This window comes from Notamacropus eugenii, chromosome 4 (assembly GCF_028372415.1).
Source record: "Notamacropus eugenii isolate mMacEug1 chromosome 4, mMacEug1.pri_v2, whole genome shotgun sequence".
Lineage (NCBI taxonomy): Eukaryota > Metazoa > Chordata > Mammalia > Diprotodontia > Macropodidae > Notamacropus > Notamacropus eugenii.
The window spans coordinates 408,150,246-408,169,126 of record NC_092875.1 but is presented as its reverse complement, the minus strand read 5'-3'; the positions used below and the strand labels follow the sequence as shown (position 1 = coordinate 408,169,126).

The 18,881-nt window shown below is 42.7% G+C and overlaps 1 protein-coding gene across 1 annotated transcript in view; it reads left to right on the top strand.

Annotated features, from left to right (window-relative positions):
- Window positions 1–415: 415 nt before the first annotated feature.
- Window positions 416–18,881, top strand: part of SNX18 (sorting nexin 18) — a 36,325-nt gene continuing 17,859 nt past the window's right edge. Inside the window, exon 1 of the mRNA XM_072605636.1 lies at window positions 416–2,149. Within this exon, the coding sequence (XP_072461737.1) occupies window positions 514–2,149 (1,636 nt within the window). The 5' untranslated portion in view covers window positions 416–513. The remainder of the gene's footprint in view (window positions 2,150–18,881) is intronic.

Genomic DNA, 18,881 nt, shown 5'->3' with positions numbered 1-18,881 from the left:
GGTCCTTGGCACCCAGGGACGGTCCGCAGGAAAGCTCGCCGCTTCCTCTGAGCCGGGGCAGGGTTTGGACAGCAGGGGGCAGCCGCGGCCTGAGAACCTTACCGCGGCCGCCCCCGAGCGGGCCGAGCGGACGCAGCCAGGGAGCGACTCTGCGATCGCTTGCTCTCCCCTGGCCCCGCTCCTCTCGGCCGTGGATTAGCAAAGCTGGGGACGTGGGAGGCTGTGGCGCCCCCGCCCCCAAAGCCCGCGGCGGCGGCGGAGAAGCGGGGACTGAGCGCCGTCGCTGTAGCTGTAGCTGCCGCCGCCGCCGCCGCTGCGAGGGGAGCCTGAGCGGAGCGGGCGCAGCCGCCCGAGCGCAGCCGAGCACCGGGACGAGACGGGACGGGCGGCGCCGGCGGGCGCCGCGGAGCGCGCCTCTCACGCGCCGGGAGTAGCGCGGGGCCGGGCGCAGGACCCCGGGCGCAGGACCCCGGGCGGAGGACCCCGGGCGGGCGGGCGGAGGGCGCCGGGGCCATGGCGCTGCGCGCCCGGGCGCTGTACGACTTCAGGTCGGAGAACCCGGGCGAGATCTCCCTGCGCGAGCACGAGGTGCTGAGCCTGTGCAGCGAGCAGGACATCGAGGGCTGGCTGGAGGGGGTCAACAGCCGCGGCGACCGCGGGCTCTTCCCGGCCTCCTACGTGCAGGTGATCCGCGCCCCGGAGCCGCCGAGCGCGCCCAGCGGCGACAGCCACGGCCCGGCGGCCCGCTACGCCAACGTGCCTCCGGGCGGCTTCGAGCCGCTGCCGCCGCCCGCCGCCGCCTCCTCGGTGGCCGCGTCCTCGGCCGCGCCGCTGGGGCTGGCGCTGGCCAGCTCCTTCAAGCCGCCGCCGCCCGACAGCTTCCAGCCCCCGGCCGCGGGCTACCCGTACGGCGGGGCCCCGCAGCCCTCGCTCTACGGCGGCGGCTACCAGCCCAGCCAGGGCAGCGACGACGACTGGGACGACGAGTGGGACGACAGCTCGACCGTGGCCGACGAGCCCGGGGCGCTGGGCAGCGGCTCCTACCCGGACTACGACGGCTCGTCCTCCGGCGGCGGCTGCGCGCCCGGCCGCTACCGCCTGTCCACGCGCTCCGACCTGTCCCTGGGCTCCCGGGGCGGCGCGGCCCACGCGCACCCCCCGCACCCGCCCCCGCCGTCGGGGGCCAAGAGCTCGGCCACCGTGAGCCGCAACCTGAACCGCTTCTCCACCTTCGTCAAGTCGGGCGGCGAGGCCTTCGTGCTGGGGGAGGCGTCGGGCTTCGTGAAGGACGGGGACAAGCTGTGCGTGGTGCTGGGGCCCTACGGCCCCGAGTGGCAGGAGAACCCCTACCCGTTCCAGTGCACCATCGACGACCCCACCAAGCAGACCAAGTTCAAGGGCATGAAGAGCTACATCTCCTACAAGCTGGTGCCCACCCACACGCAGGTGCCCGTGCACCGGCGCTACAAGCACTTCGACTGGCTCTACGCCCGCCTGGCCGAGAAGTTCCCGGTCATCTCGGTGCCCCACCTGCCCGAGAAGCAGGCCACGGGCCGCTTCGAGGAGGACTTCATTTCCAAGCGCAGGAAGGGGCTCATCTGGTGGATGAACCACATGGCCAGCCACCCGGTGCTGGCCCAGTGCGACGTCTTCCAGCACTTCCTGACGTGCAGCAGCAGCACGGACGAGAAGGCCTGGAAGCAGGGCAAGAGGAAGGCGGAGAAGGACGAGATGGTGGGGGCCAACTTCTTCCTGACGCTGAGCACCCCGTCGGCGGCCGCGCTGGACCTGCAGGAGGTGGAGAGTAAGATCGACGGCTTCAAGAGCTTCACCAAGAAGATGGACGACAGCGCCCTGCAGCTCAACCACACGGCCAACGAGTTCGCCAGGAAGCAGGTGACGGGCTTCAAGAAGGAGTACCAGAAGGTGGGCCAGTCCTTCCGGGGCCTGAGCCAGGCCTTCGAACTGGACCAGCAGGCCTTCTCCGTGGGCCTGAACCAGGCCATCGCCTTCACCGGGGACGCCTACGATGCCATAGGAGAGCTCTTTGCGGAGCAGCCCCGGCAGGACCTGGACCCGGTGATGGACCTGTTAGCGCTCTATCAGGGACATCTGGCCAACTTCCCCGACATCATTCACGTCCAGAAAGGTAGGGTGCTCTTCTTTTGCCACCGCGTGTATGTTTTTTGAATGCTGGCTGAGTGACTCCTTGAGGGATTTTGGAGGAATTGCTTGGAGGTGGATCCCTCAGCGGTCAGGAAACAGATATGGGGGTTTGCTTACTTCGGTGTCTAGTAAGTTCAGTTGCTGAGTACTTTAGGGTGACCCCTTTGTTGTTGTCGGGCAGTGGCCGTTCTGTAGACAGGCAGCGTGATGTAATGAGTGGCAAGGCCCACCTGGGAGCCGGAAAGCTGAGTCTGAAGTAGACTGGCTGAGTGACTGTTGGCAAGCCGAGTCCCTAACCCCTCAGAGCTGTAGGCTAATCTCTGGAGTCTCTGACTTTAAGTTGCAGAAACTTTACAAACTATTCTCAGATCTTCCTTTAGTAGAAAATTTAGATAGCTTCAGAAAAGTATCTTAGTGCCTTGTTGACAGAAAACTGAAAATTCACTTCAGTTCATCATTTATTTAGTATAGTAGAGAGTGTTTCTGAAGTTACAGATCCTGGGTTCAAATCCAGCTCCATTACTTACTTGCGTGTCCTTGGGGAAAGTCATTTAACATCTCTGGGCCTTGATTTCCTCATCTGTTTAAGGGAGAGGATTGGACTAGTTGGAGAATTCTCTCCAGCCCTAAATCTACTTACTGTGCCAAGAATTGGGATGGAAAGATGGAAAAAAATGACCTAGTTCCTGCCTTCAAGGAGCTTATAGTTTAATGGAAAGGTTAAAAGCAAAAGAGGGATCCAACCTCCCCCCCCCCCCCCCCACAAAAAATTTACAAAACTGTGGAGGAGACAAGGATCCTTCAGTTAAAGGGATGAGGGAAGTCTTCCTGGAGGACGTAGGGGTGCTTGATACAAGCTTTGAAGCAATGAGGCGGCCCAGGGATAGAGCTCTAGACTTGGAATTAGGAAAACTTATCTCCATGAATTCAAATCTGCCTCACACTTACTAGCTATGTGACCTTGGTCAAGTCACTTAACCTTGTTTGCTCCAGTTCCTCATCTGTAAAATGAGACAGAGAGGGTAATGGCAAACCACTCTTACGTCTTTGCCAAGAAAAGTCCTGAACAACAACCGAAAAGCATAAGCTTTGTGTGAACAGAGGTGAAGATTTTGTTTTTCTTTTATAATTTCAAATTTATTATTTTAACATTAAAAAAATTTACTTCTGCATTCTCTTCCTTGCACTCCTCCCATACCCACTGAGAAATATGTGATAATCAGTTATACATGGAAAATCATGCATAACATAAGATTTCCATGTTAGCCATGTTGCAAAAGAGAAAGCAATAAAAAGAAAGGAAATGAAAAAGTTACGCTTCAGCCTGAACTCAGACTACATCAGTTCTTTCTCTGGAGGTGGATTGGTAGTTTTCATCCTAAGTCATTCAAAATTGTCTTGGATATTGCATTGCTGAGAAAACCTAAGTCGTTCACAGTTGATCATCTGCAATATTGCTGTTACTGTGTACAGTGTTCGCCTGGTTCTACTCACTTGCATCAGTTCCTATAAGTCTTCCCCAGTTTTTCTGACCCTGTCCCCTTCATTTATTAAAGCACAATAATATTCTATCATAGTCATAGTACAATTTGTTCAGCCATTTCTCAATTGATTGGCATTCAGAGGTGAAAATTTAGAAAGGGAGTGCATATAGTCTTGGAGACAAAGGACAATATAATTGGAATAAGTAGAATTCAGAACAAGGTGTTGAACAACTAGTAGTCTATTTTGAGTGAGAGTCTCAAATCCAAGTATAGGCATTTACTGAGATTGACACTTCATGAAGCTAAGTTTCCAGAGGAACTAGCAACTTCAGAGAAAGCAAGATGGATTTTTATAGGGTGAAGATGCAATTACATAAGAGAATTATGAATTTTACAAAGGCAGGAGGGGTTTGTCAATGAATTAGGTAATAGGGGAGAGGTCCCTTCCATGGTTGGTGGTCAAACATCTTGGTCGTGCAGCTTTCTGATTGGCTGCCTATTGTGGTCCTGTCTGGTCAAGATGGATAGTTAGGTATCCTGGGTTAAATGGATGATGTGATTGTGGTTCAGTACAACAACACACCTGTTCAAATATGTGAATTGGATCTGAGAGCAGGGTTTAGCCTAGGGACAGTGTGGCTGTATTGAGTCTGGGGGCCTGAGGTGTAGTTAAAGCCAGATTGTATGGTTAAATCAGCATGTACCTGCTGTTCAGTGGGGCAGGCCCATAAGGAAGTTAGAATATTGGGGCTGAGGGCAGCTTTATTAAAGAGTAGATTAAAGATAGTCTGGAACCAGATTGAGAAGTGCCTTGAAATGGAGGTTAAGAATCATAAGATGATGATTTATAGCTGTAGAACTTTGGTGGTCCCTCTCTTACTTTATTGATTAAGTGTTTATTGGGTTCCCTGTAAACATTTACTAAGCATCTACTTTGTGCCAGGCGAAGTGCTAAGCACTGAGGATACAAAAGGAGGGAAAAGACAGTCCCTTCCCTAGGGAGTTCACAGTCTAAGTGAACACAATTTGTTTAGTAAACTATATTCAGGAAAATGAGGTACATAATAAAGTGTGACCTAATACATCATGGAAAGAACCTTAAGTCCAGTCTCCCACTTAAAGGATAAATTGTCTGCATTTCTGAGAGATCTAGCTTCTGCTTAAACATCTTCCAGTGACAGGGAGCTCACTTGATTAGCTGATTGAATTTTTGGACCAGTTTAATTGTTAATGTTGTTTATTTTGAGTCTCAGACCTGACTCTGTAACTTGTATCCACTGGTCCCAGTTGTGTCATCAGGAGTTGTGCAGAATAAGACTTTTCTGCCAGACTCTTGGCTATTTGAAGACAGCATGGTGCAGTGGAAAGGGCATTGGATATAGGCTCTGCCACTTTACTTTATGAACTTGGGCAAATCACTTAATTTCTCTGGATCTTCCCATGTCCTCATCTGTAGAATGAGAGCGTTGAAGTAGATGAGTGAATGAAAAGGAATTTCTTATTTACACTATACAAAGAACTTTTCTAAGTGCTGGGGATAGAAAAAAGAAAAAGTAAGGCAGTTTCTGCTCTCAAGGAGCTCGCTGTCTAATAGGGGAGACAACAGCTTTCAACTGCAAGTTGGATAGAAAAGCCTTGTCGTCCTTAGAGTGCAGTAGCAAGACATGTGCATCATCTTTATGCATTATGTTTAGTGTCATTTTCATTAATAAAACCTTACGTTGAGCCATTTGACAGTGCCAAGGACTTTTGTTACTGAGAACTTTTTTTTTTTCTGTCTCAAGTAGCTGTGGTTACCTAAGAATGGGGCTGGAGTACCTTCAGAAGCAGTTGCCAATCACACCTCCACAAGATTTGCTTCCTTGATGATGTCAGAGGTTACACTTGAAAGCAGGTCTGCTGTTATGGGGGGAGGAGGTATGCTGAGATAGTGGCAAGCTTTTGTTTCCTGGGATCTTAGGTTTACTGACCAGTGTTGGCAGTTGGTCAGCACTTGTTGGTGGTGGTGGCAGAAGATGGATGACTTCTTCCTCACAGAGATTGATTGCTTCCTTGGATGATGATTGGGGAGGGTGGAGCAGAGCCAGTGGTTTGTGGGGCATTGGTGTTTCAGGGCTCTTGGACTTACCTGATGACCATAGATGACAGCTAGGTCCCTTCCAGCTTTAAACCTATGATCCTGTGTCCTCTCTGTCTTATTATTCTGCAGGCTAACCATTTTCCCTCATGTAACATTGTCTCCAGATTCTGTAAAACTTATGAATTCCCTCCAGTCTTGGTACCTAGACTTAAACACTGTACTTCAGATGTGGCCTGATCAGTGGGACCAGGGGATCAGAATGGAATTGGATATCGAATCAGAAACTGGGGAACCTCTTCAGAGTCACAGATTGGATGAATATAGTATTATCTCTCTTGCTCTGTCACTATAGTGTTAGCTTTTTCCCAAGTTAGTATGTATTGAATTTAAGATAAGCTAAACTCCTCAGGACTTTTTCCTGTTAATTCCTTTTAAACCTTTCTCTCTGATCCTGTATTTGTATAACTTATTGGATTTTTAAAAACTTATTCAGGATTTTACATTTATCCTACTTTATAAAGTATTATCTTGTTAACTTCAGGTTTTGTGTCTGGATCTGTTGATCTTTTTAGATCCTAACTTTTTTTATCCATGATATTGCTCTTACTCCCAACTTTTTGTCTCCAAGTCATTGATAAAAGGCAGAGGAGAAAACCGGATGGAATCCTGTATCTGTGTAATAGAAAGTAACAGACTGGGAGTCAAGAGGACTGGGTTCTAGCAACCAGCTCTACCACTTTGAGCAGTTGTGTCTTAGGCCAGTCAATTCATCTTTATTAGCTTCAGATTTCATCTTTTATAAAACAAAGGGGTTGGCTATCTAAAGTCTTTCCTGACTTTGTTCTGTGGTTCTGTTTTTAAAACCTGGATTAGTATTTTGCTAGAACTTCCTCATTAATATTAAGTAAATTAGCAACACTCATCTTTTTTTCCATTTTTGCCTCCAGGTATATCATTGAAGACTTTTGTTAAATGCAGTGTTGATTTTGAAATATTGTCAACATCAGTAGTGTCAATTGGTCAGATGGAAGTGGATCCCTGCAGGCCACATGCTGACTTATTAGAAAACCACAGATTAATACATTTTGTTGTATTTTTGTTTATTTTGTCAACAATTTCCCAATTGCATTTTAATCTGGTTCTGCCCAGAGGTGAGGAGGGCTGCACATTTGACACCTCTGCTCCACATCATTGGCTAGATGTTATCTAACAGCTAGCATTTTGTAGTACCTGCTGTGTGCTAGGTGCTATGCTAAGTGTTTTTTACAAATATTTTCTCATTAGATCCTTACAACAACTGTTATTATCCTCATTTTTACAGTTAGGAAATTGAGACCAATAGATTTGTGACAAAGAGCACACAGCTAGAAAATGTTCTGAGGCTGGCTTTGATATTTAAAATAGTACAATTCTAATTGTCACAACAATAATGGAGATTTGAAATGTTATTTTTATTAGGAACAGTCTATTTATGAGAGACAACAAGGTGGTATGGAAGGAGGCCGGGAGTGGGCATTTAAAAATGTGGTTTCAAGGTCAAGCCTGCCACCTACCAGCCACATGTTAGGAAATCAACATCTTAAACTCATTGAGCTTAGTGTCCTTAGCAGTTATTGGGAGGATAATACACTATTTCACAAGGTTCTTGGTGGGGGGGTGAGTATTGATTATTACTGTCAAGTAGAGCCAGTGGTACAAAATCTCTGCAAGCTCTCAGTCAGTGAGCATTTATTAAGTGCTTGCAGTATGCTGGATGCATGATAAATACTGGGGATTTAAAGAAGGCAAAAACCAGTCTTATTTCTGAAGGTCTTCACTGTTAGACAGGTAGACAACATGCAAATAACTGTTAGAAAGTAGAGACTAGGTATAAGTTAACGTGCAAGGGGAAGGTTCTAGGGTGGGGAGGACTGTGAGCCTTCTGCAAAAGGGGAGACTTGAGGTGAATCTAGAAGAAAGCAGCTCAGGTATAGCATTGTCTCTAACTTCTGTAAGGGCAGCATTTTCTGGTCCTTAGATTAGGTACCTTTGGAATTTCCTACCTAAAGTTATGCTTTTGTGCCACAGGGCCTTTTACTTTGTTTTCCAGGAATTCTGATGGACCACTTTTCACATACTTAGATAAAACTTTTATAGAAATATTCAAAATTGTGATCGTAAAGAAAAACTCCGTTTTGTCAAAGAGATTCAAGAGTTATTCCTGGAATGCATCTATACCCTTGAGGTCTTTGAAATAACCTCAGATGACTCCAAAGGCCTTAACTTTACTTTTGGTAGTGAGAAAAATCCAAACAGACTTGATGCTATTTAGATAATTGTGTTTAAAATTATCTATGGGAATATAATTATTTTATCTAGTAACCTGGTTCACCAGATGTGAAAAGGGAAGGGGAAGATTAGCTGCTTCTCTGTAATTGGATTAAGAGAAATGATGATTCCTTTAAGGTCTGTCTCTTTGGTATGGGCATTTTAAAAAAAAGTTCCTGCTTAACTCTTTGGAAAGGAGTTCTTAACCTGGGGTCTTTGAACTTATTTTTTTAATACTTGTTTCAATGTAATTGATTTCTTTTGTAATTCTATGCTTTTTTATTTTGTGAATTTAAAAGTAATATTCTTAGAAGAGGTTTATAGGCTTCTCCAGTCTGCCACAGAGGTCCACAACACAGAAAAGGTTATGAAAAACCCCTGCCTTAAGGGAAGAGAAAGCACTGTTAGATCTTAGATCTTGAACTTTTATCCCGAAGACCAGCATAGGAAGCTTCCTTTGGTTCTATAAGAAGTAACTTTAGAGATCATCCAACTCCTGACATTTTATATATGAAGAAACAGACTTAGAAGAAGAAATGATTTGCCAAGGGGCCTTTCCATTGCTTTCACATTCTTTTTCAGCAAATCTGTTCTTACCTAATCTACTCTCCACATAGTTTTCTGATTACATAAAAATCCCAAGTACTCTTTTTCCCATACTCTTTAGATAAGACACTGAGGAAATAAAATAGGCATAGATCTTCCTTGAAAGGATTGGTCTTTAAGGCACTCATCTAGTGGATAATTTTATGAAGCTGCCCTTGAATCAGCATTCAGGCATTACGAACTGGCTCTTGAGAATTTATGGTTAGTGATAGACCTATTAAAGTTTGAGGATAAAAATTGCAAATAACTACTATTCTGCCTGGTAGACTGATACTTGACATTTTACCCCCTAAAGTTGTTGCATATATATAGTTTTCATTTTTGGTGTTAGAAATGGGAAATCATGGTTTCCTAAGCCAAACTAGAGGTTTCAGTTTTTTTTCATCAGTTAATTAATATTTCTTTCCCATGTGAGCCTTTGTGGAGAAAAGTAGTTTGCCCCAGTTTTTAGGACATCAGAGTGGGTCTTGGTTTTTTCATTCTATCTTGTATATACCTAGTTATTTACATGTATCCTCCCTAGGAATGTGAATGTCTTGAAAGCAAGGACTGCTTTTTATCTTTCTTTGTATTCCCAATATAGTTCCTGGCTCATAGTTAGTGCTTAAGAGATGTTTGTTGACCATTTATTCTCTTAGAAAGGAGTGTCTCTTAAATTGTTAGTGCCTTAATATTAGACTGTTCACTCACCCTGACCTTGTCATTACTTCTAGCAGTAGTACTGACTTCACCTTGTTGCTTTCTTTTGTGAAGTGATATTTCATATTTTACACTCCTACATTGATTAACTTTTATAATGTGCTGGAGGTACAGGACTAACAGTGAACTCAGCAAAGTGCATTTATTACTACATGTGATTTTGTTTTCATGAGATATGCTTTGGTTTTTGGTATATCTAAGTCTGGTTAATATTAAAGCTGTTTTATAATAGGTCTTCAAAGTTTTGTGCTTACTTTTGGGGGATTGTTGAAGAAGGGATAATCTCTAAGAATATGAAAATGTCATTTGTGGTCTATGAATATGTAACCGGTTGCTGTGGAGAACTCGATTATGTTCAGTAACTAAATGCAAATATCAGCCTTCCCAGTGAAGAGTATAACAGTAATGTTCATATCTTGGTAATATGGAGGTGTGGACCCTGAGCAGATTGACAGTATTATTAGTCTGTAATCTCCACCAGAGCAGGGCTTGCTGCTGCTTCTCTGTATTTTTTGCTTCTTCATTTTTCAGACAGTCCTGAATATTTGTTTTATGAATGAGGCTTCCTTAGCCATTCAGACAGGAGTAAGGAAATTCTTTGTATTTTACTACATTTACAGAGAGGTCATTTTTTTTTAAGCAAATTTTCAGCTTTTTCTACATCATGACCTATCTTTCTTATGAAATCCTACAACTAAAAATGGTCAGTCAGTACCTTAGAAATGGTCACACTTAGAATGTAATTGGTTTTTTTGGAGTATAATTCACCCATTCTCCCCTCCCATTCCCCTCAGCTATTTGTCATTGAAAGACCTTGTAATTGAAAACAGATAAAGAAAAGAAGCTGGAGCCAATCAATCGATAAGTATTTTTTTAAGTGCCAACTATATTCTAGGAATTGTACTAAGCACTGAGAATACAAAAAAAAAAAAAAAAGGCAAAAGACAGTTCTGCCCTCAAGGAGCTCACAAACTAATGGAGACAGATTACAAACAAATATATATAAAGCCAACTGTCTACGGGATAGATAGGAAAAAATTGTCCTAGGTAAGGCAATGGAATTCAGAGGGATTGAGGAGGGTATCCTGTAGAAAGGAGGGTTTTAGTAGGAACTTAAAGGAAGCCAGAGAGCAGTAATTGAAACAGAGGAGATCCGTTCGAGGCTTTGGGGGGGAGGGAAAAGGGGGAGGATAGCCAGAAAAAATGCCTAGGGCTGAGAGATGGGGCCAATGTCTGTAGATCAAAGACTGTGTATTGGAGAGCTGAGGTGTAAGAAGACCGGAAATGTAGGATAGTGCTTGGTTATGAATGGCAAACAGCATTTTGTATATGTTCCTGGAGGCTGTAGAGAGCCACTGAAGTTTAATTGAGTAAGAGTGTGATGTGATCTAACCTGTACTTAAGAAAATCACTTTAGTGACTGAATGGAAGTTGGATTGGAGTGGGGAGAAACTTGAGGCCCGCAGACCCACCATTAGGCTGTTGGGGCATGAGGTGATAAGAGCCTGTACCAGTCTAGTGGCAGTGTCAGAGGAGAGAAGCGGATATATTTGAGAGAGGTGGCAAAGGTGAAATCAGCAGGCCTTGGCAACAACTTGGATATGGGCAGTGAAAGATGGGTGAGGATTCCAGGATGACTCCTAAGTATTGAGCCTGAGGGACTAGGAGGATGGTGTTACCTACAACAGTAATAGAGAAGGTGGGGGCTGGAGGAAATTTCGGGGGAAGATCATGAGTTGTGCTTTTGATATATTGAGTTTAAGATGCTCACTGGACTCCACTTGGATGTCTGAAAAGTAGTCAGAGATTCAGGATTAGAGATTAGTAAAGAGATTGGTGGTAGACAGATTTGAGAATCATCAGCATAAAGATAGTAATTAAATCGATGTAACATGGTAGCTGATGAGATCACCAAGTGAAGTAGTACGGAGGGACAAAATCCTGAGGGATACCTGTGATGAGACGGCATGATTTAGATGAGTATCCAGCAAAGGAAAGATAGGAAGAAAACCAGAAAAAACCTAGATCAATGGTGTCAAAGACTGCAGAGTACAAGGATAATGAAGATCGAGAAAAGGTTCTGTGGATTTGGCAACTAAGACCATTACTGCCTTTAGAGAAGGCAGTTTCATTGGAATAAATGTCAGAAACTAGCTCATAAGGGGTTAAGAAGAGAATAAGAGGAAAGTGGAGGCACCTATTGTAGATGGCATTTTCAAGGAGTTTAAGAAGAGATTTAAGATGATAGTAGGAATGGGGGCAGGAGTCAAGTGAATGATTTTTTTTTTTTTTTAAGATAAGGGAGAGAGGTGGGTATGTTTGTAGACTGTAGGAGATGAGCAAGTAGACAGGAAGAGAATGAAAATAAGTGCCAGAGTAGAGATGACAGAGGGGGCAGTCTGTTGAAGAAGAAGAGGTAGAATGAGATCACTTGAACAAGTTAGAATAATTCTAGCCTTGCTAATGATTGAGGCCACTTTGTCATGTGAAACTGGAGAAAGAAGAGAAAGTGACAGATGGTACTTGAGTGATACAAGATGAGGAAGGGGAAGATGGCTAAGATGTCTGCTTTCCTCTTTTTAGTTCCTGAGACGTTTAAGCTAAGAAGGATTGGGATAGAGCCAGAAATTGGTCTCAAGCTGCCATGTCTTGAGTTCATTGAGCAAGCTCAGTGAGTGTAGCCTTCTGCAAACCCAGCCATGCTGTGATAGAAGAGCAAAATCTAAATGAGAGGAGCTCCTTAGTTAGGGTCTGAAATTTAAATTACTTGTTTGTCTTTGGGTCCTAATCAAATTCATTTTCCCATAGCCAATTTTGAGGAGGTTGTGAAGATTTTTAAGTCAACTCCTTTTTTATACTCATTTTAAGGGGAAATGGTCTGGAAGCCTTAAGAGTGAAACCTACAAAGTGACAAAAGTTCCTTGAGATTTTGCTGCAGTAATTTTCAAGGTTCCCTTCAGTTTTCAAATTTTGTGACTGTCTATGATGTGATATACTTGCTACTGCTGCCCTGGAAGAAGCTTAAGTTTCATTCTATAGTTGTGATCATAAAGATTTATTCAACTTGGTATTTTATGTTTTATATCATTGAGCTTAGAATGTTGACAGGGCCAACTGAAAGAACCCTTAGAATTAACCAGTTTCTTGGGTTTTTAAAAAGTTTATAATTATTGTTTCAACCTATATGATATCCCTAATATCAATTTCACAGGCCAAAAAATAATTCAGGCAGTTTGAATTACACTAATCAAGATATAGTCAGTCCTGGAATGTATCTCTTTCTCTGGTATTTATTTTTGCTCTATTTATTGGAATATAGTTATTTTAGCTTAGTAAAGCCTCACTTTTTGAAAAGGGGGGAGGGAGAAGGAGAAAGATTAATTACTTCTGTTTCTAATTAAATAAAATGTAGATTCCTTCTCTAATGCCTGAATACATAGTGAAAATGTGCTCCTGGACTATCATCAGTTACTCATTTGGCCCTATAAACCATCTTCTCTGATGCTGTGTGCTCTTTGGTGGTTTTTCCTGACTCTCTTTAAAAATGCTCATTTCTTGGCTTATTCCTTCATTATATAAAGAATTTGTGATTTTTAAGTGGAAAAACTTTAGGTGTTCCACAAATCACAATGTGTTCATGACTTCCTAGGTAAATCCTTTTGAGATGCCTAAAGTTTGTAGCCATTAAGTGACTTGTTTAGGATCTGTCCCAGTTCAGATCTGAACCCATATCCTAATTCCATGATATCAGCAAGTACTGTATCCCCACTGTACTCTGCTACCTCTACTTTTCCCTCATTCCTTTAGCTCAATAACCACAATCATCTTGCTATTGGATTTGGGGGAAAACATTTAGATTTTTCTCCAAATATGTCTATCTTTTAGTAACACCAGCAGCCTAACAAATTAACTCCACTCATCATTCATTTATTCAGAAATGCTCTCAACCATGAAAATTGGCTTTCTGACAGTCTTATTATTTATTGCCAAATGCAATAGTAAACTAAGCAAATGGGAAAAAAATGTAAGTTAGAAGATAATTTGTATTAACTTTCAAATTCTAGGAAGGACAATAGAATTTTGATTTGAAAATGATCTTAGTCCTTTAGTCCAGAACTCAGATTTTACATATGAGGAAACTAAGGCCCAGAAACTTGAAGTACCCTGCCAAGTTTGTGCTGTAAGGAGCAAGACCTGGATTCAGACTTACATCCTCTGATTATGAAGTTAATATCTTTTCTACTCTGTGATGTTGGGTACATTACCAAGATCCTCAAGGTAAATAAAAAGGAGTTATATTTTTAAAATTCTACTTTAGATATTAGATTAAAAGACGGATAATGCTTAAAAAAAAGCTAAAGGTACTTTTTGGCAAGTGAACTGCCACTTGAACACTGCTGTTCAAAAGCCTTCACTTGCTCTCAATTTCTTTTTTTTAAAATTTATTTATTTATTTTTAGTTTTCAACATTCATTTTCACAAGATTTTGAGTTCCAAATTTTCTCCCCATCTTTCCCCTCCGCAGCCCCAAGACACTGTGCATTCTGATTACCCCTTCCCCCATCTGCCCTCCCTTCTATCACACCCCTCCCTTCCCTTATCCCCATCTTCTCTCTTTTCTTATAGGGCAAGATAGATTTCTGTATCCCATTACCTGTATTTATTTGCCAGTTGCATGCATAAACAATTTTCAACATTTGTTTTTAAAACCTTGAGTTCCAACTTCTCTCCCTTCCTCCCTCCCCACCAATCCCCACTGAGAAGGCAAGCAATTCAGTATAGGCTATACATGTGTAGTTATGCAAAAGACTTCCATAATAGTCATGTTCTGAAAGACTCCATATTTCCCTCCATCCTATCCTACCCCCCATTTATTATGTTCTCTCTTTTGACCTTATTCTTCCCCAAAAGTGTTTACTCCCTCCTCCTATTTGCCCTCCCTTCTATCATCCCGCCCCACTTCTCCCCTTCTCCCCTACTTTCCTGTAGTGTAAGAGATTTTCATACCAAATTGAGTATGCATGTTATTCCCTCCTTAAGCCAAACGTGATGAGAGTGAGCTTCACTTTTTTCCTCTCACCTCTCCCCTCTCTTCCCCTCCATTGAAAATAGCTTTTTCTTGCCTCTTTTATGAGAGATAATTTGCCCCATTCCATTTCTCCCTTTCTCCTCCCAATATATTCCTCTCACCCCTTAATTTTATTTTTTTAGATATCATCCCTTCCTATTCAACTCACCCTGTGCCCTCTGTCTATGTATATGTATATAATTCCTCCAGCTACCCAAATACTGAGAAAAGTTTAAAGAGTTACAAATATTATCTTTCCATGTAGGAATGTAAGCAATTCAACTTTAGAAAGTCTTTTATAATTTCCCTTTCCTGTTCACCTTTTCATGCTTCTCTTGATTCTTGTGTTTGAAAGTCAAATTTTCTATTCAGTTCTGGTCTTTTCATCATGAATGCTTGAAAGTCCTCTATATCATTGAATGATCATTTATTTCCTTGAAGTATTATACTCAGTTTTGCTGGGTAGGTGAGATTCTTGGTTTTAATCCTAGTTCCTTTGACTTCTGGAATATCATATTCCAAGCCCTTCGATCCCTTAATATAGAAGCTGCTATCCTGATTGTTATCCTGATTGTATTTCCACAGTACTTGAATTGTTTCTTTCTAGTTGCTTGCAGTATTTTCTCCTTGATCTGGGAATTCTGTGGAGTTTGGCTACAATATTGCTAGGAGTTTTTCTTTTCAGATTCTTTCCAGGAGGTGATGGGTGGATTCTTTGAATATTTATTTTGCCCTCTGGTTCTAGAATATCAGGGCAATTTGCCTTGATAATTTCATGAAAGATGATGTCTAGGCTCTTTTATTGATCATAGCTTTCAGGTAGTCCCATAATTTTTAAATTGTCTCTCCTGGACCTATTTTCCAGGTCAATTGTTTTTCCAATGAGATATTTCACATTGTCTTCTACTTTTTCATTCTTTTGGTTTTGTTTTGTAATTTCTTGGTTTCTCATAAAGTCATTGGCTTCCAACTGCTGCATTCTAATTTTTAAAGAACTATTTTCTTCAGTGAGCTTTTGAACCTCCTTTTCCATCTGGCTAATTCTGCTTTTTAAAGCATTCTTCTCATTGGCTTTTTGGAACTTTTTTGCCATTTTGGTTAGTCTATTTTTAAAGGTGTTATTTTCTTCAGCATTTTTTTGGGTCTCCTTTAGCAAGCTGTTGAATTGCTTTTCATGATTTTCTTGTATCCCTCTCATTTCTCTTCCTAATTTTTCCTTCACCTCTATTTTCAAAATCCTTTATGAGCTCTTCCATGGCCTGAGACCATTGCATTTTTTTTTGGAGGTTTTGGATGCAGAAGCCTTGATTTTTATGTCTTCCCTTGATGGTCTTCTTTGTTCTTCCTCATCTGAAAGGATGGAAGAAAATACCTGTTCACCAAGAAAGTAACCTTCTATAGTCTTATTTTTTTCCCCCCTTTTTGGGCATTTTCCCAGCCTGTTATTTGACTTTTGAGTCCTTTGTCAAGTGGAGGGTATACTTCAGGGACCTATAAGTTCTCAGTTCCTCCAAGGTGGCACAATCTGGGGAGAGAATTTACTCTTCTCTGGCCTGCCCTGTGGTCTGGAAGCAACCACAAGCTTTTCTGCCCAGATCTGCTAGTAGAATTCCCTCTCCAGAGCCTCCACCAGCTCCACCATGCCAGCACTCTTCCTCACCCCAGGGCTGCCACTCAGAACTGAGACCCAGATCAGCTGCTCAATTCCCCTAGGGTCTTTAGGTCAAAGCCTCCAAAAAGGGACGATGTGTTGCAGTGGTTGCCACCTGCCCTGGGAGCCCAGGGTCAGACCCTGCTCCTTTCTCATCCAGGTGAAAGAGCTTTCTCACTGACCTTTGAAGCTGGCTTTGGTATTTATTGCTTGAGAAGTCTGGAAACCACAGCTGCCACACATGATTCTGTGCCCTGAAGCCTGTTCCAGTCCTGTCCATGTGCTCTGCTCCAACCCCGGTGCAATAGACCTTTCCTGTTGGCCTTCCAGGCTGCCTTGGGCTGGAAATCTGTTTCACTCCTTCATTTTGTGGCTTCTGCTGCTCTTGAATTTGTTTAGAGTAATTTTTTTTACAGGTATTTTATGGGCTATGGGGAGTGGGGAGAGTTAGAGCAGGTCTGTCTTTCTACTGCACCATGTTGGCTTCCACTAGCTCTCAATTTGTAATGGAACAGTATTGAAGAGGATTTCTTATTCTGCTATTCAAAGTCCTCCATGGTTTGGCACCAACCTACTTTTCTAGTCTTTCCCATCGTTCCTCTTTGTACAGTCTAAAAACCATCTAAATTTGACTATTAGCTCTTCCTCAAACCCCCATTGCATTGTGTTTCATGTTCAGCTCAGGTGAGTGCCACCTCCATTTATAGTTTCCTCAGTTTCTGTTCCTCAGTAACATTCTCCAAATCTCTCTCTTCATTTCCCATCCATCTATACTCCTTTGGACATCATCATAACAATAATGATAGCTAACATTTACATACTGCCTAGTATGTAACAGGAGCTGTGTGCTAAGTGTTTTGCATGTAACTCCTTTGGTCATGTTCCCAAGAATTTCATTTTCCAAGCTCGAGTTAGCCCCTGTATTCATTCCTCCACAGTACCCCCTGGAGATTGGGATTTGGGAACAGTGATTTTGGGTTCCTCTCTGCCACATGCTTTTGCTATAAGTAGCTGCTGAAGTAGAGACACCTGACCTCTCTACTCCCAAATCAGCCACAGGCAAAGAAACAGTTCTGAAGATTCGAAAAACCAGTGCTTGTTAGCAGTACTTGCTTTTATAGACCGCTGATTGAATAATCTGAGTTTCATTCATTGGGAACCAATAAGAGAGGCTGCTTGTTTCCTCCAAACACCATAGGTACCTTTTAGACAAAAGTCATACCTGGTGAGGACTGAGTCTGGAGCAAGAAGACCTGAGTTCAAATGTGGCCAAAGACACTTATTAAGCTGGGCGAGACATTGGGCAAATCACTTCACCTGTGTATGCCTCACTTTCCTCATCTGTAAAATGGACATGATAGTATCTGCCTCCTGGAATTGTTGTGAGGATCAAATGAGATTATAATTGCGAAGGGCTTACTTAGCACAGTGTCTGGAACACATTAAGCTTTATATAAATGTTAGCTATCATTATTATCAAGTTGTTTGAGAAACCTATCGTTGATTAGAATCTCACCTAAGTGTCAACCCCCCCTCATATAATTTTCTACTGTTATCTTCCATAAGGTTTTAAAAACAAATTCATATTGTAAACTAGTGTTCACAAGAACTTATGTCTATTTAGAGTTTATTTTTATATGATCTGTGTGATTCCTACTGTTGTGCACCTGTTTTCTGGATTCTGTCACCATTACTGCAACAACAGATGGGGGCTGCACAGGATTAAGGTCTATCTATTTTGTATTTTTTCTTTGTTTCATGGGTTACCGTGGCCAAAGAATTCATTACCAAGTGACCAGCATCCTGCTGATGAGCCTGTCCATTCTCAATTGGGCCGTTCCTCAGTAAGCAGATCCAGTCCATTGTGAGGGCTGTGTTTGAAGCCTTTTCCACATGGTTCAACAGGCCTGAGTATATTATGCTTCATCGGCAGAGCCTTTGAAAGCTCAAGGTCATGTTGATGCCCAGATGAAACACTGGAGTAGGATGTGGTGAGTGATAGTTAAACTTCTTTTGTATTTAATTCACAAACTAATTGATGGTCTGTCCAGGCAGTCTATTATTTTTCGGTGTGAGAGATTAGCTGTCATCTTACAGCCAGTTTAGCAATCAGGCAAGAAGTTTGCTTGTTTAGGAAAATAATTATTCTACTTTAGTATTTTGAGGATTTGTCATTCATTGGTGTGTCATTTCCTCTGCTGAGGCAGATTATACACATTTCTCTTGTTGAAAAATTCATCACCTTGTGGCCAAAGTCTCTAAACTTAGGCTGGTCCTTAGACAAAGGACATACAATACAACACCAGGGCTGTGCTTGAAGCCTTTCCAGCTTGATAGAAACTGCCAAACTTGTGCTTCACTGGCATAGCCTTTGAGACCTCAATTACCTCCACATTTCGATGATGTGTTGCAGTAGAATTCTATTGAAAAGTTGTGTGTTTGGAGAGGGAACATGGTATAGCACAGTGGTGTCATTTTTCAAGTAAAATAGATCCCTGCAGGCCTCACATTGACTTAGAAAACTACAAATTAGCATCATGTATGTTGTGCTATATTTTTTATTTTTTTGTTAGACATTTCTCAGTTAGTTTTAATATGGTTCTTGCTGGGGAATTTTGCAGGTAGCCTGCAGCTGAGGAATTAAAAGTGTGACCCCTCTGGTATTTTGAGTCAGAACAACTTAGACTTGAATCTCTACTTGGACACTTACTTTGTATGATCCTTGGACAAGCCACTTAACATCATTGAGCCTGAGGCAATTCTTTAAGACATTAATTTATAGAAAGATCTGTTTGTGTCAATGGAGGGAATTAAAATTAA